Source organism: Erinaceus europaeus, chromosome 4 (assembly GCF_950295315.1).
Source record: "Erinaceus europaeus chromosome 4, mEriEur2.1, whole genome shotgun sequence".
NCBI lineage: Eukaryota > Metazoa > Chordata > Mammalia > Eulipotyphla > Erinaceidae > Erinaceus > Erinaceus europaeus.
In genome coordinates, this window is record NC_080165.1 from 91,713,229 (window position 1) to 91,735,953 (window position 22,725).

At 37.9% G+C, this 22,725-nt stretch overlaps 1 protein-coding gene across 2 annotated transcripts; it reads right to left on the bottom strand.

Annotated features, from left to right (window-relative positions):
* Positions 1 to 1,457: 1,457 nt before the first annotated feature.
* Positions 1,458 to 4,655, bottom strand: IL17A (interleukin 17A). 2 transcript variants are annotated; one of them, XM_007516519.1, is made up of 3 exons: positions 4,629 to 4,655; positions 3,176 to 3,372; positions 1,458 to 1,695 (listed from the first exon to the last, which is right to left on the bottom strand). In XM_007516519.1, the coding sequence occupies exons 1-3, from the start codon at positions 4,653 to 4,655 to the stop codon at positions 1,458 to 1,460; spliced, it is 462 nt and encodes a 153-aa protein (XP_007516581.1). The 2 variants fall into 2 exon arrangements, with proteins under 2 accessions (XP_007516581.1, XP_016040798.1); XM_016185312.1 differs by having other exon boundaries at positions 4,614 to 4,640.
* Positions 4,656 to 22,725: the final 18,070 nt, after the last annotated feature.

Sequence of the window (22,725 nt, forward strand, 5' to 3'; positions counted from 1 at the left end):
TCTTATGGAGTGTCAAAAAAAAAAAGTAGGTCCTATCTGAAAAATTTCAGAGGTTTCCTGAAGTAGAATAAGAGAGTATGCTGAACCATGGTGAGGGAAAATGGTTATGACTCGAAACTTGAAACTACTCTGGAATTGAATGTGAACAGTTTTTATTTTACTTGGCTGGACTTTTCTCATATTTCAAGTTTGTTTTGCCCCATTGGTTCTTTTCTGTTTTCTGGGGGTGTAAGAGTGAGGTTCCTCTGCTTATGTCTGGTTGTCACTGCTCTTCCAAGGAAGGCTGAGTTGGGGGAGAGACTGGACATTCTACACTAAAAATGTGTCCCTCAGGACTGCTTCCTTCCCATCAAATTCGCGGTCATTTGCTTGGGAGAATCTTTGCCCTCTATGATTTTTATGAATGACATACCATTTTCCCAGGATCATTCTCTGGATTTGCTCAATTCATTTTGAATTGTCTGCATTAAGAACATTGGCCAAGGGCATAAGGGCTGTGTCCACTATTGAGATGAAGGTAAGTAAAATTATGAATTTGGATTTGGGATATATTTAGGGTGCAAGTAAGCAAAAGCAGACATTGTTTTGCTTACTAGGCAAATTTCACATTCCTTCAGATAGAGATGAGCTGCTTTTGCTGAATTGCTTTTAATAAAAAAAGAATAGATATTGCATCAAAGCAAAGGACTCTTGGGAAGGAGGGGTGAAAAGTACCTTGGGGTCCTGTTACATTATGATGTAAACAGACCTAAGTTGTAGGTGAGTGTTCTGCAAAAAATGTTCAGGGGGAGATGAGAAACTGCACGCGTGTGTCACTAAATACACTGTGAACCATTAACTCCCAAATTGTTAAACTACAAAGAAAACACACTTTCTTTCCAGACTTTATAATCCCAAATAATTTTTATTAGTAAAGGATTAACAGAACAAAGAGTCAGACTTGCCATCTCTCTTATGAACTCACAACAATTTATAGAAATAGATTAATAAATATGAAGCTCTGTCATACAATCCTAAGAGATGAAGAGGAGAAAATTCCGTGTCTATATATAATACAAACTTAAAAATTTTCAACCACTACTTAATCCTATCTAGGATTTCTCTAGGCAGAACAGATAATCACACAATTTCATTTTTCTCTAGAGTTTTAAGACATATAAATAGACTCATAAACAATTATATAGAGGTTCTGAGTTTTAAATAATAAAAATCCTTAAATGTAGAATCTTCTTAAAAATGCAAAAATAAGTCAGATAATTTATTAAATTAGAATCTTATGCCCCAAAGTTACAAGGACATATTAAATACATAAATAACTTAAGGCCCTTAGAACTGCAAACAAGACATAAATTACTACTCAGTTTAAACTTTCCTTCTTGAGGAGAGGAAAGATGACTCAGGCTTCATTTCTGGAATACTAACTCTGTGGGGGAGCTTCAGGTCAGGCCTGAAAACTCTTAAGCTGCATAGTGGACAATGGGGGTGACACACGTGCAACCAACATCCACCAGCATTTTCTCCAGCCTGAAGGAGTGGAGGCAGTGTCGAGGCTCTCTTCGAAGGACCAGGATCTCTTGTTTAATGGGGACGGAGTTCATATGATGGTCTACCTTCCCTTCAGCATTGACACAGCCCATGTGGCGGCAAGTGGCTTGCAAGATCACTGGGGGATATCTCTCGGGGTCCTCATCCACACTGCAGAGGAGACAAAAGCCAAATTTTTTTAAATTCCTTGAAGGTAGGAAGGAAATCAAGCAGGAATAAATAATGGGAGGCAAATTTGCAGAGTGATACATTGCAGACATTGCAAATTCTCTAAGTGCTGCTCGCTAGCCTGAAGAAAGAGTCATCTGGGACAAACTTGGATTTTTAAACACATGGAATGCTACAGAAGAGAATACCAATACCAAAAAGACGAGGGATGAGGAGATAATATAGTGGTTACACAAAAGACTTTCATGCCTGAGCTTCCAAAGTCCCAGGCTCTATCTCCCAGCACCATACAAGCTGGAGCTGAGACAGTGCACTGGTTTAAAAAAAAATGTAAATAACCAAAGAACTAGCTGTAAGAGAGCTGTATATCTGACTTAATGAAGTCTCTTGAAATAGGGATATAGGGATAGACTATTTCATTTTTATCTGGTAGCACATTAATGTAGCAATTAAGAAACGGATTGATGCCTACATGAGAAACTTCTTGGCCATACAGTAAGTTGATTTTTAATGCTTTCAGGCATCTTCAAACCATTTTATATAAGGACTGCACTAATTCGCATTGCCATCAGAGGGTGAAATGTACTAATACTTATTTTGGAGAAATGTGAAATTCTAACCTTGTACCAACAAGTGTCCTGTAAATAAACATTTACTCAATAAAGTGATACTGAATTTGAGAAAAAATATAGTAGTGATCTAAGAAATGAAGAAAAAACTTAAAACCCTCTGTAGTTTGTCTCCTTCAGCTGAATGGATGGTTTATTTTGACAATTTTCTGTTGCTTTAATTGAATGATTTCTAATAATGGAAAAAGTCCTACATGTAGATGGTTCTGCAGTTCCACATCACTGGAACTTAGTTCCAAAAATCAAATTATCAAAAAAAAATCTTGCATTTAATGCCTCATGCAATCTAAGCACCAGATGCACTAAGGACATAGTAAAATATGATCTGTTGGGGAATGTAGATTAATACTAAGTTTAAAAAAGGTGAAAATAATCAGCATGACACCTTGTCTTCTCATATCCAAGATATATTTTTTCCCTGTGATAATGTGACTAAAAGATAAAAAAATGCACAAAAAGTGCAGTTAATTACTGGTTTATTTCAATAGCTCTTCTCAATGGTAGCTCTCTAAAGGGAATTCAAGCATTAATTCCCTATGTGAATATATACTTTTGGAATAAGTGAACAATTGACTTCAGGTACTCATAGGTATTAAAATGATGACCATATTAATTTGGTTGACTTTTGGTGTCAGTGACAATAAGAACTAATAGGGTAGATGTTATGGGTGTGTGCATGTCCTGCACTCTACCAGAGAAGTCTGTGGAATAAAGGTTTGAGAACCATTATTATTCACAGTGGCCCTTCCAGGTTTGCCTGATGATTTTGGATGAGTAGAATCATACTAAAAGTGGCTTAACTGGCATTCTAAATTGGCATAAAAAGTATGTACCGGTAATTCCAAGGAGAAGTTGATCGATTGTGATAATCTGAAGCCCTTCTGAAATTTGTTTTCCGGTCAAGGGTCTTTAGGTTAACCATCACATGCTGAGGGGAGTTCTTGTTCTCAGAAGTTGGACATCCTGGATTTCGTGGTATTGCAACTCCTGCTTTCACTACTGCCACCAGACACAGGAACAGCAGCAGTGACTGACATTGAATAGGGAAAGAGAGAGAGAGAAGTAGGGGAGAGAAAGAAGACTGGATTATTATAAGGTTTTGATGAACAAACTGTGATGCCACTGCATTGCTAACTATACTAGACATCCTAGGACAGTCTATGCTAACTTCAATTCAGTCACATGAAAAATACAATTAGATGACTAAAATGTTAAGACCATAGTAATATTTTTTAAAAACTATTCTTGGACATCTTTTTTTCTTTTTTCTTAGAAATGCCACATTATTCATGAATTGACAGTCATTTTCTTAAAAGTGTCAAGTTTTCATCATTGTCAAGATATTAGAATAGTGACCTTGTAGTGCAAATAACCAGCTGTACTCCTGTTTTCTATCCTAGTAACTGGTGAAACCCCATGTAAGTACATCTGATGTGCACTTTAGAAGAAAGGACTGTAGGAAAATTCATAACATGAATTAGTCTTCTTTTAGAAATGTTGTTTTTACCAATGTCAACTGAAAACTGAATCTCGCTTTTGTTTTCTTAGGTATATATCCAAGTTTTTCTAAATTCACATATATTTATTCTTATATAATAATAATAATAATTATTATTATTATTATTGCCTCCAGGGTTATTGCTGGGGCTTGGTGCCTGCACTACGAATCCTCTGCCCGTGGCAGCCATCTTTTCCATTTTGTTGTTGTTATTGCTGTTGTTGTTGGATAGGACAGAGAGAAATCAAGAGAGGAAGGCAAGACAGAGAGGGAGAGAAAAAGAAAGACACTCTCGGACCTGTTTCACCGCTTGTGAAGCAACTCCCCTGCAGGTAGGAAGCCGGATCCTTGCTCCCATCTTTGTGTTTAGTGCCATGTGTGCTTAACCCAGTGCACTACTGCCCAGCCCCCTATTTTGATAAACTTCAGTTGTACAAATACCAAATTAGACTAGAAATTTTGGTATACTAAGGGCATGGTATACTAATACAATAATAGAGAGAAAAGTTATTGCTACAATTTAGTAGTTAGTGACCCTATTTTTAATTTAAGAGAAAAATGCTATTATAACTCCATTATACTCAGGAAGACTTTCAATTAAGCATTCTTTCACAGCATCATATGACATTTCTTCTGTAGTCTATTTTCATAGAGCTATTTTTCTGTTTTAATCTCATCTTTCAACTTTACACATATCAGTTTTCTTGGATCTCTATTTTTATGCCTGTAGTTCAGAAATAGTATCTGTCCAAGTTAACAAAAACATCATATACTATTGAAGAACTCACCATAGATGACATTCTCACACAAGCCATTGTAGTTTCTCCAGATAAACTGGTGATGGATGAGCTTGAGCCTGCTTTGAGATGGATGGCATATAACTCTGTCGTCTCTCTTTTTATAGGACTTTGTTTCTTCTGTGGTTACTACGATGATGCTGGTTGAAGAGGTTTCCACCTAAAAGGAGGTCAGAGGAGGGCTGAGCATTTGTGACTATACATTTTTAGAGAAAGGAAATAGTAAAACAAATAGGAAAAGCAAATCAGGCGTAATTTCCCTGAAGTGTATCACTATTCCCTCCTCCCTTTTTTTAAAATCACTTTATGAGGGAGAGTTAATGTTTTGCTATACAGTTGTTGACACATGAGTACGATTTCTCACCTGTCCTTGATAGATGTCTGCAAAACACTCTCATCCCCAAATTGGGCTCTTTTCAAACATAATGCTTCAGGACTCCCAAGTCCTTTACATCTATCCCCTTCCCTTCTTTCCCCACAGTCCTTTACTTTGGTATAATACACTACACCAAGTTCGAGTTTTTCCTTCTTTCTTTGTCTCTTTCCTCTTTCTTTTTAACTTTATTACTTTAATATAATTATTTAATTGGATAGAGATAGAGGAATTGAGAGGGAAGGAGGAGATAGAGATGGAGAAAGAGATACCTGCAGCACTGCTTCACTGCTCATGAAATCTCTCCTCTGCAGGTGGGGACTGTGGGCTTGAAGCTGGGTTCTTATAACATGTGTGCTCTCCCAGGTGTGGAGCTGCCTGGCCCTTCTGTCTTTGTTTCCTAAGTTCCAGTTATGAGTGAGATCATCTGGTATTTGTTTTTGGAACTTGAAGAAATCATGTTAACTTGGTCACTTTTGGTTTGTTGATAGTTTGGGAGACAGATGTCCTCAATTCATGAGAAGTTGTAAATAGGGAGTTGGGAACTGAGTGAGTTAGGGAGAAGGTGAACAATTCTGGAGTGAGAACTCTGACTAGGAGCCAGATATGAACTTGGAGGATTCATGCTTGTGAGATATATTTGTGGCTTCTTGATAAAGAGAATTGATTTCCAAGATTTAAAAAAATATATTATTAGGGGGGCTGGGCAGTAGCACAGTGGGTTAAGCACACATGATGCAGAGCGCAAGGACAGGCATAAGGATCCTGGTTCAAGCCCCCAGCTCCCCTCCTGCAGGGGGTCACTTCACAGGCGGTGAAGCAGGTCTGCAGGTGTCTTTCTCTCCTCCTCTCTGTCTTCCCTTCCTCTTTCAATTTCTCTCTGTCCTACCACTACCACCACCAACAGCTATAACAACAGTAACAATAACTACCACAACAAGGGCAACAAAATGGGAAAAGTAGCCTCCAGGAGTAGAGGAGTTGTAGTGCTGGTACCAAGCCCAAGTGATAACCCTCGAGACAAATATATATATATATATCATTAGGTATTTTAAATAGAAACTTCACCTCTCCAGAACCCTACTCCACTAGAGAAAGATAGAAACAGGCTGGGGAGTATGGATTAACCTGCCAATGTTCATGTGCAATGGAGAAGCAATTACAGAAACCAGACTTTCCACCTTCTGAACCCCATAAAGAATTTTGGTCCATACTTCCAGAGTGGGATAAAGAACAGGGAAACTTGTAATGTAGGGGTTGGGATACGGAACTCTGGTGTTGGGAACTGTATGGAATTGTACCTCTGTTATCTTATACTCTTGTTAATCATTATTAAATTACTGGTAAACATTTAAAAATAAATTACAAAGAATATTTTCTTTTTTTATCTATGAAAGTATACTGTGGAACTTTGTGCCTTGATGTGCTGCAAAATTTATACTGTTGGTAAAAATGAAATAAGAAAAGTAGTTTTTGCTTTGGTGGTGAATTACTACAGAGATACTATTGTCCTTTTGAATTTTATTTGACTCCATTAATTTTTTTATATTTATATATTTATTTTCTCTTCTGTTGCCCTTTTTTATTTATTGTTGTTGTAGTCATTATTTTTGTTGTTATTGATGTCGTCGTTGTTAGATAGGGCAGAGAAATGGAGAGAGAAGGGGAAGACAGAGAGGGGGAGAGAAAGACACCTGCAGACCCGCTTCACCGCTTGTGAAGTGACTCTCCAGCAGGTGGGGAGCTGGTGGCTGCAACCCGGATGCTTACGCGGGTCTTGCGCTTTGCGCCACTTGCGCTTAACCCGCTGTGCTACCTCCTTTGACTCCATTTTTAATAGAAAATGTTAATGATCTCAGCATAGGAGGCCACAATGTCCCATCATTAGTACTTAACCTGTATTGTACTTTATCACGAACATATAATATATTGTGTAATATAAAGACAACGAATATCCAAAGAAGTAGGTATTGTTTTGCTTAGTGTGGTCCATACCACCAGGTAAGACTCCTCTCTTATCCTGAATTAATTTAAAGAGGGTGAAAGATTTTTTTGTGTGTGTGCCTCCAGGGTTATTGCTGGGGCCCAGTGCCTGCACCATGAATCCACTGCTCCTGGAGGCCATTCCCCACCCCCTTTTTTGCCCTTGTTGCTGTAGCCTTGTTGTGGTTATTATTGTTGTTATTGATGTCGTTCGTTGTTGGATAGGACAAAGAGAAATAGAGGAGGAGAAGACAGAGAGAGGGAGAGAAAGATAGACACCTGTAGACCTGCTTCACCGCTTGTGAAGCGACTCCCCTGCAGGTGGGGAGCCGGGGGGCTCCAACCGGGATCCTTGTGCCACATGCACATCCTATGCGGGTCCCTGCGCTTTGCGCCACATGCACTTAACCGCTGCACTGCCGCCCGACCCCCGAGGGTGAAAGATTTAATACAGAGAGGGTAGGGGCCTGAAAAGAATCCTCTCAGATTTTAAATCTAGGATCAGTATGTTGAAAATAGGCCAACTGAGGGGGCTGGGTGGTGGTGCACCAGGTTGAGCACACATGTGCAACAACCCAGTTTGAGCCTCCAGTCTTCATCTGCAGCAGGGAAACTTGATGAGCAGTAAAGCAGTGTTGCAGATCTCTTTTCTGTCCCTCTCTACATTCTCTCCCTTCTTGATAACTCTCTGTCCTATCAAATAAATTAAGAAAGGAAAATTGGGCCACTGCAATAGATTTTTTTAAAAAAGGATAAAATTTATTTGTAAAACTATGTTAAAAAGGCCAGAAAAATGCTCACTTGGATACTATTTTGCCATGTGCAAGACCCATTTTTTATTAGGGGAATTAATGATTTACAGTAACTACAGTTGTTAATACATGGCTTAATTTATCAATTTTATTTTATTATTTTTATTGGGGTGATTAATGGCTTACAGTAAATACAGTTGTTGGTATCTGTGTAAAATTTCTCAGTTTTCTGGGTTTTGGGTGGCAGTGTGCATGGTTTAGTGCACATATCACCAAGTACAAGGACCCAGGTTTGAGCCTATACTCCCCACCTGCAGGGGGAATGTTTCATGAAGCAGGTCTGCAAGTGTTTGTCTTTCTCTTCCCCTTTCTATATCCCCTGTCCTCTCCATTTCTCTCTGTCCTGTCAAATAGAAAAATGGAAAGAAAACAAAAGGAAAACAATGGCTATTGGGAGCTGTGGATTCATGGTGCAGGCATCAAGGCCAAGCGATAACCCTTGTGGCACAAACAAACAAATGAATATAATTTTCCAGTTTTCTGTAAAACACTCTGACTCCTCATCTAGGTCCTCCTCCACCATCACGCACTAGGATCTGAAAAAAACCCCTCCCCACCAGAATTCTTTGCTTTGGTACAATATACCAAACCCAGTTCAATTTCTACTTTGTATTTCTCTTTCTGTTCTTATTTCTTAACTTTTGTGTATGAGTGGTATCTATCCTTCTTTTCCTGGCTGAACTGAGAAATGTTATGCATGTACAAACTATTGTATTTACTGTTAAATGTAAAACATTAATTCCCCAATAAAGAAATTAAAAAAAGAATAAAGATAACAAAAAATTAAAAAAAAATTCATATGGGCCACAGCACAGACTGGAGAAAGCACTAAAAACCTTGTGGTCACATGCTGTCATGTTTTGCTGCCATGGGCTTGCTTCAACAAATAAAACCAGATAATGAGCCTCCTCTTCCCCCCTCCCAAAAAAAAGAGAAGGCATGCTATTAAATAGAGTATTTTCAATAAAGAGATCTAATTTATCAAGATCTCAATCACCCATACACAACTTCAAGGTTTTAATGGAATTTATGTACCAGAGGCTTGGCTCTAAGATCAAAGTTCTTGCCTTGTAAGAATTTGGACTTTTATATATACAATTAACACAATATATTAAATAGAAAATATCAATGTTAATATCAGCCTAATAGCATCATGGCTCCTCTTCAGTAGAACATTGTTAGTTAAGTATTTACTATGATTGTGACCCCTTCTAAACAATGAATCATTTAAGTGGTATCTTCCAGGTAGTAGATTGACTCCAGAATCCCTTGTGGAGGAATTTTCCTTTCTCATATTGATATAATGGAATGAAGGAATGATTTAACAATGAAAATATTTTAACATTTCTTGCTAATGTGTTGGTGGAGGACTGAGAAACAGGTAGCAGAATCCTTTTTCAACATTTGTATCCTGTTTCTTTTCATTAGTTGTTTGGACTCTTGGTAGGTTACTCATGCCAGGTGAGAGCATTCTATGAATAATTTTCTTTATTTTGCTATTGTCAATGTGTGTTTTAGACCATAACATTTTTATTTGATAGACTTGGGTCACTATACTGGACAGCTTTAAAAATAAATCTAGGGGGTCAGGTGGTGGCTTTAAGTGCTCACATTATAGTGCTCAAGGATCCAGGTTCAAGCCCCTAGTCTCTATCTGCAGGGGTAAAACTTCATGAGTGGTGGAGCAGGGCTGCGGTGTCTCTGTGAATCTCTCCCTCTGTATCTCTCCCTTCATTCTCAATTTATCTCTGTCTTTATCCAATAAAAATTAAACTATATTTAAAAATAAATCTAATTTATATGGATAAAGAAACAATGAATTGTCATTATACTATCCACAGGAGATATACGAATGAAAAGCATTTTAGACATCTTTCAAAGAGTGCAAAAATTCTTTTATCATTTGGATAAATGGAGTTTGCTCTTACATATCTTTTCTAGCCACAAAAACAAAACAAAATAAATAAATAAACAAACAACCCAAAACACGGAGATACTGCCTAGAAGCTATGTTAATAGACCATATCATAGAAGAAGGAAGACATATCACGTAGCAGAAGTAAAAGTAACCACAATCCATCAGTGTTTCCACAATCCTTATGTTAAAATTCGCAGTCAAACAGAGCTTGTAAGCATGTAAATTTCTCCTTTGAGTAATGACTTCTAACATCATGGAAACTTCTCTTACTCTTAGGTGGGTTTCTCACTTCTCTTTTACTGAAACACTGATTTAAAGTAGGTCAGGAAACTTTCCATTTTTTTTAAATAATTAAATTTAGAGTTCTATCCCAATATGTTGGTGGGCAAATGCAAATTTGCTTTATGGTGGCCTTCCCTTGGTAATGCTGACTTCATCTTATGAATCAAGGTCAGAAAATGATTAAAGTTCAAGTCTGAGCGGATGTCACTGAAAATGTAAGGTAAAAAACTAAAGAAGTAAACCAAACCACACAGTGAGGTTGGACCACTAAGTTAGCAGCTGAATTTTGTTTCAGCAAATTTGAATTTGGTATGCTTTAGAGACAACCATGAACTATATTTAAAAATAACAGATATATATATATATATATATATACAGTGTTATATATATACAGTGTTATATACAGTGTTACATATATATACACAGTGTTATATATACAGTGTGTTATATATATACAGTGTTATATATATATACACAGTGTTATATATACAGTGTTATATATATATATACAGTGTTATATATATACAGTGTTATATATATATACAGTGTTATATATATATATACAGTGTTATATATATATATATACAGTGTTATATATATATATATATATATATATATATATATATATATATATACAGTGTTATATATATAGTGTTGCGTATTTCTCTGGTTGGTGTGATCTGTTCACCCAAGAATGGTTGATAGTCACATAAGTCGACAAAGAGAAAGAGAGAGAGCAAGGCTTAGAGGTATTGCAGTGCAAATTTATTAGGGGCAGAGTATCCCTTCCTGGAGGGAAGGGATCGAAGGGAAGAAGAGAAGCTACTGCAAAGAAATGGGGGGGGGGTCCTCAAATGAGGTGCCCACATTGAGAAAAAACTGGGGCCCTTATAAAGAGCTCCATTATCTCTTCAGTCTGGGTGGAGGCTTTACAGGCTGAGCCCATTTTCAGTCAGCTCTTCATAGGATGCCTCTAACGGTTGCATAGGAATCTTGTCCTCTGCACAACTGGGCCTGTGGCATTTTCTGAAGCTGCATGAATTTTATCTGCTTGACTCATTGGAACATCTCAAGCATGGTGTCTTCTGATGACATAGGACCAAAGAGTTCTTGTTCTTCTGCCTACTGTTTCTGTCTCAACAGCATATGGTCCTAAAACAAATTGTGAATTAGTTTCTTTTCTGTAGATATTATAGAGGGTGTTATAATGATTGCTCTGCAAGTTGGACATGTAAAATTAATGCATCATGATGTTAATTTTCCACATTCCAAAATATTTTGAAGGATTTTTAGTAAAAATTAAGGTAATGAAATGGACATAAAATATGAAACATATCCATGCGACATAGGAAAAGCTTCAAAAATCAGGAAATGGGCTTAGAAAATCCAAAGTCACTTATTTGAGAAAATTGGATGTTGGCTAATTATAACATCTGAGTTCTGATTCCAATCCACCAAGATCCTCTTGATGATGTTAAGTGACTAAAATTGTATTAAAAAATAATTGACTGACTAAGTAATCTCCTGATACTCATATCTTCCCTCACTGTTAAGTCCCCAGTGGCTCAGCCTTAGTGAGCAATACGAGTACAGGAAGGCTCAATGGCACAGGTTGAGAAAAAAAGAAAAGAAAAGAAAAATCTAAAGTCATGACCAACGTTGGCCTTCTAGTTAAAGTGTACATTTGTCTCTGAGCTTTCTGGCAGACAAAGGGAAAAAAACTGAAGAAAAATTCAATGACATATTTTAGTGTCCTTAGAGAAAGTAGAGTTTTTCTTAGCATACATTTTGAAATACATATTTTTATTATCTTTATTTATTTTTTATTGGATATTAGACAGCCAGAAATTGAGAGGGAAGGGGGAGATAGAGAAAGAGAGACAGAATGACACCTGCAGTCCTGCTTCACCACTTGTGAAGCTTTCTCAATGCATGTAGATGGGGACTGTGGGCTCAAACCCTAGTCCATGTGCACTGTAACATGTAGGCTCAACCATGTACATCATCACCCAATCCCCTGAAATATATTTTATGTGTTTGTTGGTCTGGGATTTGCAGAGAGCTCCTGTTTAGTTTTTCGGTGAAGACCAAATTTTTCTTTCTTTTCTTTTCTCTTCTTTTCCTTTCTTTTCTTTCCTTTCCTCTTCTTCTTCTCCTTTCTTTTCTTTTCTTTCCCCTTTTGTTGCCCTTGTTCTCTTATTATTGCTGTAATTATTATTGTTGTTGTTATTGATGTCGTCGTTGTTGGAAGACAGAGAGAAATGGAGAGAGGAGGGGAAAGCAGAGAGGGGGAGAGAAAGATAGACACCTGCAGACGGGCTTCACCACCTGTGAAATGGCACAAATTGGGATCCTTACCAGTCCTTGCTTCACGCCACGTGCACTTAACCCACTGCGCTACCACCCAGCCCCTCCAAGACGAAATTTTTGGTATCAAACATTCCTGTAATCAGATCCAAGATCCACCTTAGTAGCTGTATATCCTTGAGAAAATTATTCCATTTGCATATCAGTTTCCATCTACAAAATGGAAATAACAACAAACACACCACAGTACAAGGAATTAATCAAATCATATATGTGACTTAAGTATTGAGGGATCATTCAATGTAATCAATTTTTCTTTGCCATTTATTTTTTTTAATTAGTGATTTAATAATGATTGAGAAGATTGTGGGATAAGAGGGGTACAATTCCATACAATTCCCACCACTAGAGTTTCATATCCTGTCCTCTCCATTGGAAGTTTCCCTATTCTTTATCCCTCTGAGAGAATAGACCAAAGATCTCTATGGGGTGCAGAAGGTGGAAGGTCTGGCTTCTCTAATTGCTTCTCTGCTGGATATGGGCAATGACAAGTTGATCCGTACCCCCAGCCCATATCTATCTTTCCCTAGTGGGGTAGGGCTCTGGGGAGGTGGGGTTCTAGTACATATTTAAGGCCAGGACATGAGAGTTTGTGATTTTTTTTTCTTGAGAAAAGGAAACATTGAATCTGAGAGATACTTGTTATCTAGCCATTAAACTTTTTATTTTATAAGGATGTGTGCATGGAGTGGTGGTGGTGGGGAAAGGTTCTTCAGGTTTCTATATAACCTCTATGAAATAGCCATTCAATCAACAAGTGCTTCTTGAGCATATATTATATGGCAGGCACTGTGCTAAACTCTATGGATGCAGCAGATTACAAGCAGATAAGGCTCTGCTTTCAAGGAGCTAACATTCAGGGTAATCCAGACCCTTTCATAACTATTCAATGTTTATTACACTGTTTGCTAATAATAAACTAAGATTTTTAGGTATTTAGTATTTAACTTTTTAGGTATTAAACTGGAAACCAGTGTTCTGAATATGGCATACTTACTACTGGAAAGGAATATTACCGGTTTTCCTTCAAGTATTTGATTGTTTCTGGTTTAACATCCAGGTCTTTGATCCATTTGGAGTTGATTTTTGTTTCTGGTGAGGTAAAGTGGTTCAATTTCATTCTTCTGCATGTTACAACCCAGTTTTCCCAGCACCATTTATTGAAGAGAGCCTCCTCCTTCCATTTAATCCTTTGGGCCCCCTTATCAAAGATTAGATGTCCATAGGTGTGGGGATTTATTTCTGGGCTTTCAATTCTGTTCCACTGGTCTGTGTGCCTATTTTTGTTCCAGTACCATGCTGCTTTGATGATGATGGCTTTATAATATAGTTTAAGGTCTGGGAGTGTGATGCCTCCATTTCTGTTTCTTTTCCTCAAGATGGTTTTGGCAATTCTAGGTGTTTTCAGTTTCCAGATAAATGATCGTAGTGTTTGTTCTATTCTCTTAAAGAAGCTTGGTGGAACTTTGATGGGTATTGCATTAAATTTGTATATGGCTCTGGGGAGAATATTCATTTTGATGATATTTATTCTTCCAATCCATGAGCATTGGATATCTTTCCATTTCTTGGTATCAGTTTCTATTTCCTTGAATAGCGACTCATAGTTTTCAGTATACAAGTCTTTCACTTCTTTGGTCAACTTTATTCCTAGGTATTTGATTGATTTTGCTGAAACACTAAATGGGAGTGATTTCTGGATGTCTTCTTCTTCAGATTTAATGTTTGCATAAAGAAATGCCACTGATTTTTGTACATTGATTTTGTACCCTGATACCTTGCTATATTGCCTAATAACTTCCAGTGGTTTTCTGCTGGATTCTTAAGGTTTTTCTATGTATACTATCATATCATCTGCAAATAGTGAGAGCTTGACTTCTTCCTTTCAAATCTATATTCCTTTGATTTCTTTCTCTTGCCTGATTGCTATGGCAAGAACTTCCAATACTATGTTGAGGAGTAACGATGACAGTGGACAGCCCTGTCTAGTCCCTGATCTGAAGGGGAATACTTTCAGCTTCTGTCCATTGAGTATGGTGTTGGCTGTAGGTTTGCTATATATAGACTCCACTATCTTGAGGAAGTTCCCATCTATTCCCATTTTTTGTAGAGTTTTAAGCATAAATGGGTGTTGGATTTTGTCAAAGGCTTTCTCTGCATCTATTGAGATAATCATGTGGTTTTTGGCTTTGCTTTTATTGATGTGGTGAATGACATTGATTGACTTATGGATGTTGAACCAGCCTTGCATTCCTGGGATGAATCCCACTTGGTCGTGATGAACAATCTTTTTGATATGTCGCTGTATCGATTGGCCAAGATCTTGTTTAATATTTTGGCATCTATGTTCATCAGAGATATTGGTCTGTAGTTTTCCTTTTTTGTTCTGTCCCTATCAGCTTTTGGTATCAAAGTGATGTTGGCTTCATAGAAGCTGGAAGGGAGTATTCCTGTTTCTTCAATCTTATAGAAAAGCTTAAGAAGTATGGGTACTAACTGTTTCCTGAAAGTTTTGTAGAATTCGTTTGTGAAGCCATCTGGTCCAGGACTTTTGTTGTTGGGGAGATTCATAATAACGGTTTCAATTTCTTTGTCTGTGATTGGTGCATTTAGATTTTGTAGTTCATCTTGGTTCAGTTTTGGAAGGGCATATGCTTCTAGGAATTGCTCCATTTCCTCCAGATTCTCTAGCTTGGTGGCGTATAGTTCTTTATAGAAGTTTCACAGGATTCTCTGGATTTCTGTGGTGTCAGTTGTGATAGCTCCTCCATCATTTACAATTCTATTAATTTGAGTCTTCTTTCTTTTTTGTTTGGTGAGCCTGGCTAGGGGTTTGTCAATTTTGTTTAATCTTTCGAAGAACCAACATTTGGCTTTATTGATCTTTTGTATGGTTCTTTTATTTTCAATGTTGTTTATTTCTGCTCTAATTTTAGTAATTTCTGTCCTTCTGGTTGCTTTAGGGTTCCTTTGTTCCTCTTCCTCTAAGTTCTTGAGGTGTGCAGTAAGGTCGTTCATTTGAGCTTTTTCTTGGTGTTTAATATGTGATTGTATGGCTATAAGTTTCCCTCTCAGTACTGCTTTAGCTGTGTCCCAAATATTTTGATAGGTTGTGTCTTCATTTTTATTTGTTTCCAGAAACATTTGAATTTCCTGCTTGAGTGAGTCTCTGACCCAGTGATTCTTAAGGAGCATGTTGTTTAGTTTCCAAATTCTGTGACTTTAATAATTTTCTGTTTGTTGGTAAATGTTAGTTTTACTCCACTGTGTTCTGAGAAAATACTTGGGATGATTTCAATGCTCTTGAATTTATTAATGCTATCTTTGTGGCCTAACATGTGGTCTATCCTTGAGTATGTGTTATGTGGATTTGAAAAGAAGGTGTATTCCAGTTTTTTGGGGTGAAGGACTCTGAAAATGTTCAAGAGGTCTAGTCTGTCAATCTCTTCATTCAGTTCTCTTGTATCTTTATTGGTTCTCTGCTTTGTTGATCTGTCCAAGTGTGAGAGTGGGGTATTGAAGTCTCCCACTATTATTGTATTACTATTGATGTATTTTTGAAATTCTTTCAGTAAGTGCTTGACGTATTTAGATGGTCCCTCATTGGGTGCATAGATATTAATAATTGTTAAGTCTTCTTGGCTGATTGATCCTCTAACCATTATGTAATGTCCTTGCCTATCTTTTATTACTTTATTTAATTTAAAATCTATCGTGCTTGAGATGAGAATGGCTGTTCCTGCCCTTTTTTGTGGTCTGTTAGCCTGTATGATAGTTTTCCATCCTTTCACTTTAAGTCTGTGTTTATCTTGTTGTGACAGATGGGATTCTTGCAAGCAGCATATGGTTGGGTTATGTTTTCAGATCCATCCCCCCACTCTGTCCCTTTTGATGGGTGAGTTTAAGCCACTGACATTTATTGATATTATGGATTTAATGTATTGTAGTGCCATTGTTCAAAAAAATTTTGTTTGCTCTGATATATTGCAAGTATTATAGTGATGTTCTTGTTTATAAGAGGTCTTTCAGAACCTCTTTCAGGGCCGGCTTGGTGATGGTTGCCTCCTTTAACTGTTGTTTGTCTAAGAAGGTTTTGATCCCTCCATCTAGTTTGAATGAAAGTCTAGCAGGATATATTATCCTTGGTTGAAACCCTTTTTCATTCAGGGCTCAATAGATATCTTGCCATTCCCTTCTGGCTTTTAGAGTTTGAGTGGAGAAGTCTGCAGATAATCTTATGGGTTTTTCCCCTGTATGTGACTTTTTGTTTCTCTCTTGTAGCATTTAGGATCCTTTATTTATCCTTACTCCTTCTCATTGTGACTTGGTGTCTTCAGGTCTGGGTTGATTCTGTTTGGAACTCTCTGGGCCTCTTGAATCTTAATGTCCTTTCTGTTATTCAGGTCTAGGAAGTTTTCTTCTATTATTTCCTCTAGAATGTTTCCTTCCCCTTACTCTCTTTCTTCCTCTGGCAGGCCAATTATACGAATGTTACTTCTTTTGAGATCATCCCATATGTCTCTGTTGTTGTTTTCAGTGTCTCTCAATCTCTTTTTGAGCTCTTTCACCTCTTTCTTAGTTTTCTCTAACTCATCCTCTGTCTGACTAATTCTGTTTTCTGCTTCTGTTAGTCTGATTTCCCTTCCCTCTGCTTCTCTCTTCATTACAGCTATTTCAGCTTTCAGTTCTCTTACTGCTTCAAGATAATCAGTATTTCCCTTGGGGGTCTCATCTGTTGTTTCCCTAATACTGCCATTCCTTTCCTCCAATGTTGTTTTCATTTCTGTGATTAATAAGTTTATTATTGCTTGCATATTTTTCTTATCTATTGTTACTTCTGGCTGATTTGTAGTTTCTTCTGGGCTCTTGTTTTCATTCATTGGAGTAGCAGTTTTATTTGTTTTTGATCTACCCATTTTTTTGATTTATGTGTTTTTTTTTATATGCTCTGTTGTCCCTCAGTTGTTGTGTCTTGAGTACAAGCAACACTGTACTAAATACCTTTATGACAATTGCACTCACCAACCTCAGGAATTACAATAGCAACTGAAGCAAGTATTGAAGCAGTTTAATCGTTACCAGTTAGCCAAACAATGTCTCTAGTCCATGAAAAAATAGTAACCAAATCCCAGTGAAGAAGAAAGAGAAAAGAAAGAAGGGATAGCAAGAATAGACAGTTATGCAAATCTACTATCCACTGTATATTCTAGGGGTAACAAGAGGGGAAAGGGAAGTAGAGCAGAGATACACACATAGAAAGTCCACTCTGAGTCAGATTTATTCCCCAAAATAATTCACAAATTCAGAAAGACACAGAAGAAGGAAGGAAGAAGTGTATGACAAGATAAAAAAAAAAACAAGACAAAGAAAAAAGAAACAAGAGAGAGAAAAGATAAAAGATAAGAAAAAGAGCTGTTAATTAAACAGCAGTGAAAGGAAAGTTTTTTTTTTGATTACTTTATTTTTATTTTCATTTCATTTCATTTTATTTTTTTAATTAACTAGGATGAGAAGGAAGGGGAGGGTCTCTAGAGGAGGTAGGAGTAATGAGACAAGTTCCTCCCACAATAGATAAGATGCCCACTACCCTAGCAATGAAAGATACACTAAGAGTCAATTCTGATCAACCTAAAGGGGGGGAAGATATATGCCTTTATATAATATTAATAATAAAATAGAGCAGGGTAAAAAAAAAAACCCTGTCCAAGATTACCTCAAATCAGAGGTAGCTGATTGCTAAGAAAGAAAAAATAATAATTAAAAAAAATAAAAAAACACACCCTCAGGACTAGACAATGATAGCTGAAATATACAGTTATGCAAATCTACTATCCACTGTACACTCTAGGGGTAGCTAAAGGAGGAACGGAAGTTGAGCAGAGATACTTGCAGTGAGAGTCCACTCTGAGTCAGAATTCTTCCCCATAATAATTCCCAAACATGTATCAATGAATTCAGTGAAAGCACACTGTTTGGTGGTGTAGGGGATGGGTCCTGTGGCTTTGGAAGCTGTAGGATTAAGGAAGAAAGGGTGACAAGAATGAGAAAAAGAAAAAAAGAAGAAAGAGAGAGAGAAAAAAGAAAAAGATAAGAAAAAGAACAGTAATAAAAGAGCAGTGAAAGGAAAGAGTTTTTTATTTATTTATTTTTAATTATTTAATTAGCTATGCTGGGTGGGGTGGGGGGTTGCCTATTTAGAAAGAAAAAAGGCCAGAGTTTTCAGAAGGGAATAGACTTAGAATGAATGATACTCCCTGGTGGGTCAGGAATCTTGGTAAAGAAAGTAGCTCAGCAGGGGCGCCTGCTAGGAGCTGGTCCCTAGGGACTGGTTATGGGGAGGGGGGTAAGGGGGAGGAAGTGCACTTTGGGATTAATAATTTAAAAGAAAAAATAATTTCCTTTTTTTTTTTTTTACTCTATTTTTTAACACAAATTAAGTTATAGTCACCTCCTTGGTGTCACCACTAGGACCCCTTATTGACTGGCCTACTAAAGGCAGAAAATCCTACCGTTTCCAGAAGATGTGGTAAGAGCTCAAGCCACTAGCAGCTTCTCAGTCCGCTATCTTCCGGGAACCCCCAGGAATATTACCTGTTATGAATTTGTTCTGGCTTTTATAATGTTGCACTGAAAAAGGAATTTAAAGTTTTGCTATATATTGTATTGAATTTAAGTTAGAACTACCATCGTTTGTGCGTATTAGATCTATATTAACTATCTTCGATATTTTTATCTATGTCATCTATTTATCTATTTACTATATACCTAACAATTACACACACATACAGGCATATACATACTCATACATAGTATTACTTTTTTCTCTCTCCTCTTTTTTTATTTATTTAAGAAAGGAGACATTAACAAAATCATAGGATAGGGGGGTACAACTCCACACAATTTCCGCCAGCCAATCTCCATATCCCATCCCCTTCCCTGATAGCTTTCCCATTCTCTATCCCTCTGGGAGCATGGACCCAAGGTCATTGTGGGTTGCAGAAGGTTGGAGGTCTGGCTTCTGTAATTGCTTCCCCACTGAACATGGGCATTGACTGGTCGATTCATACTCCCAGTCTGCCTCTCTCTTTCCTTAGTAGGGTGAATCTCTGGGGAAGGGGAGCTCCAGCACACATTGGTGGGGTCTTCAGTCCAGGGAGGCCTGGCCGGCATCCTGATGACTGGTGGCTGAAAAGAGAGTTGACATACAAAGCCAAACAAATTGTTGAGCAATCATGGACCCAAAGGTTGGAATAGTGGCGATGAAGTGTTGGGGGGTACTCACTGCAAACTCTATTGTACTACTGCTTTCAGGTATATGTTTGCCCTAGTTTATGGATACGTGTGAACATATGCTCTATCTCCTGGAACCTGGTCTATACCTAGGTTTTGGGACTTTGTTGGGAAGTGATCCACCTGGGATGGAATTAGAGAATACTATGAAAGGAAAGTTCTCACCTGAGTGATGAAGCTGAAGGGTTGTCATTCCACACGTGAAGTCTCTGGACACAGTCTGAATTGAAGCATGCTGGGGTGGCACTTCTTGAGTTGTATCCTCTATTTTTTTTTTTTTTTCATCAAAGCACTACTTAATTCTACTGGGGACTGAACTTGAGACCTCAGAGTCTCAGAGATGAAAGTCTGTTGTGTAACTACTGTGCTATCTCCTAGACCCTCACATGTAGCATTTTTACTGACCATAAGTGCAATATATTCTCATTTCATTACAAAATAATTCAAGAGAGGGAGACAAAAAGAAGAAAGTGAAATTAACTATAATTAGTTTTTTTTTCACATAAACTTTTGGTACAGGATTCTGTTATTCTATGAAACAGGTATGCATTTTACATGTATTGTTCTATTTTTTATTTTTATTTTTTTTAATTGAGGGATTGATGTTTTACACTTGATAGTAAATGCAATAGTTTGCACATGCATAACATATCCCACTTTTCCATATAATAATACAACCTCCACTGGGTCCTCTGCCATCATGTTCTAGGACCTGAATCCTCCTCATCTCCACCCCAGAGGTATTGCTCTATTTTTAGAAATACATTCAAACTATGTTATTATATAAAATTGGATCATAGAATAATACTTTTTATTTATTTAATTAATTTATTTAAAAAGAAGACATTAACAATACTGTAGGATAGGAGGTGTACAACTCCACACAATACCCACTACCAGATCTCCATATACCATCACCTCCCCTGATAGTTTTCCCATTCTTTTTTTTTTTTTTTTTTTTTTAATTTTTTATTTAAGAAAGGATTAGTGAACAAAAGCATAAGGTAGGAGGGGTACAACTCCACACAATTCCCAACACCCAATCCCCATAACCCACCCCCTCCCCTGATAGCTTTCCCATTCTCTATCCCTCTGGGAGCATGGACCCAGGGTCGTTGAGGGATGCAGAAGGTAGAAGGTCTGGCTTCTGTAATTGCTTCCCCGCTGAACATGGGCGTTGACTGGTCGGTCCATACCCCCAGTCTGCCTCTCTCTTTCCCTAGTAGGGTGTGACTCTGGGGAAGCTGAGCTCCAGGACATATTGGTGGGGTCTTCAATCCAGGGAAGCCTGGCCAGCATCCTGGTGGCATCTGGAACCTGGTGATTGAAAACAGAGTTAACATATGAAGCCAAACAATTTGTTGAGCAATCATGGATCCCAAGCTTGGAATAGTGGAGAGGAAGTGTTAGGGAGGTACTCACTGCAAACTCTAGTGTAGTCCTGCTTTCAGGTATATATTTTGCAGTAGTTTATGGATACGTGTGCACATAAGCTCTCTCTCACAGAAACTGGTGTATATCTAGGTTATGGGACTTTGTTAGAAAGTGAACTACCTGAGATGAAATTAGAGTGTACTATTAAAGGAAAGGTCTCACCCGAGTAATGAAGCTGAAGGGTTGTCATTCCACACGTGAAGTCTCTGGATACATTCTGAGGTGAAGCATGTTGAGGTAGCAATCGTTGCTTTGGTTAGGTTGTGATCGGCAGATGCAATGTTATTTGGTTTGGATTGGGAGATGCATACGGGAAAGTGGGCCCTATCCAAGGGTTCCAGGACTGGGGGAAGTAGGGGTTCTATAGTGAAGATGTGAGGTTCCTGCTGTCTTAGGGTTCAAAAAGACACTCAATAGTTAATATTATCATCACATTATTTGTTAATTGGGTTAACTTTGAAAAGTCCCTTTGTTATGGTTTGCTGGACAGTACCCAGTATCTTGTATATAGCTGTGCTATTGGAAGCTTCTAATCTACTTGGTCTAGGCTTTTGAGAGAGTCCGCATATCAAATACATAGCCTATATATTAAAAAGATTCAGTTTGTCTTTTGAGAAACTTTGAGACATACAATTGATTTCCCCCTCATATTAATTAGCTACTGATTTATATGTCTACATTTTGCTAGGAGTGTACATAAACACCATTCCCACCACCAAAAGACTGTGACCCATCCCTCCCGCCCACTCCCACCCCCCACTGGCCCAGGAAGCTACATGCCTACCCCTCACCACTGGGTTTTTACTTTGGTGCCCTACTTACAATTTGATCAGGTCCTGCTTTTAGTTTCCCTTTCAGATCTTCTTAGTCAGCTTCTGTTGATGAGTGGGATCATCCCATACTCATCTTTATCTTTCTGACTTAGTTCACTTAACATAATTCCTTCTAGCTCTGTCCAAGATGGGTCAGAGAAGGTGGGTTCATTGTTCTTGATAGCTGCATAGTATTCCATTGTGTATATATACCACAGCTTTCTCAGCCACTCATCTGTTGTTGGGCACCTGGGTTGCTTCCAGGTTTTAGCTATTATGAATTGTGCTGCTATGAACATAGGAGTACACACCTCTTTTTGGTTGGGTGTTATGGAGTCCTTGGGGTATAACCCCAGGAGAGGAATTATTGGGTCGTATGGAAGGTCCATGTCTAGCCTTCTGAGAGTTTTCCAGACTGCTCTCCACAGAGGCTGTACCAATTTACATTCCCACCAGCAATGTAAAAGGGTTCCTCTGTCCCCACATCCTCTCCAGCATTTGTTGCTGCTGTCCTTTTTGATGTATGCCATTCTTACAGGAGTGAGGTGGTATCTTAGTGTTGTCTTGATTTGCATTTCTCTGATAATCAGTGACCTAGAGCAGTTTTTCATATGTTTGTTAGTCTTTTGGATCTCCTCTGTGGTGAATGTTTTGTTCATTTCCTCTGCCCATTTTTGGATGGGGTCATTTGCTTTTTTGCGGCTAAGTTTGCTGAGCTCTTTATATATTTTGGTGATTAGTTTCTTGTCTGATGTCTGGCATGTGAAGATCTTCTCCCATTCTGTGAGGGGTCTCTCTGTTTGTTTAATAGTTTCTT

What these genes read in the sequence shown, in the direction of transcription:
- IL17A (XM_007516519.1), bottom strand. Translation starts at nt 4,655, where the DNA reads ATGGCTTGTGTGAGAATGTCATCTATG. An exon ending in GTGTGAGAATGTCATCTATG is followed by an intron (nt 3,373 to 4,628) that starts GTGAGTTCTTCA and finishes ATTCAATGTCAG; the next exon opens with TCACTGCTGCTGTTCCTGTG. An exon ending in ACTTCTCCTTGGAATTACCG is followed by an intron (nt 1,696 to 3,175) that starts GTACATACTTTT and finishes TCTCCTCTGCAG; the next exon opens with TGTGGATGAGGACCCCGAGA.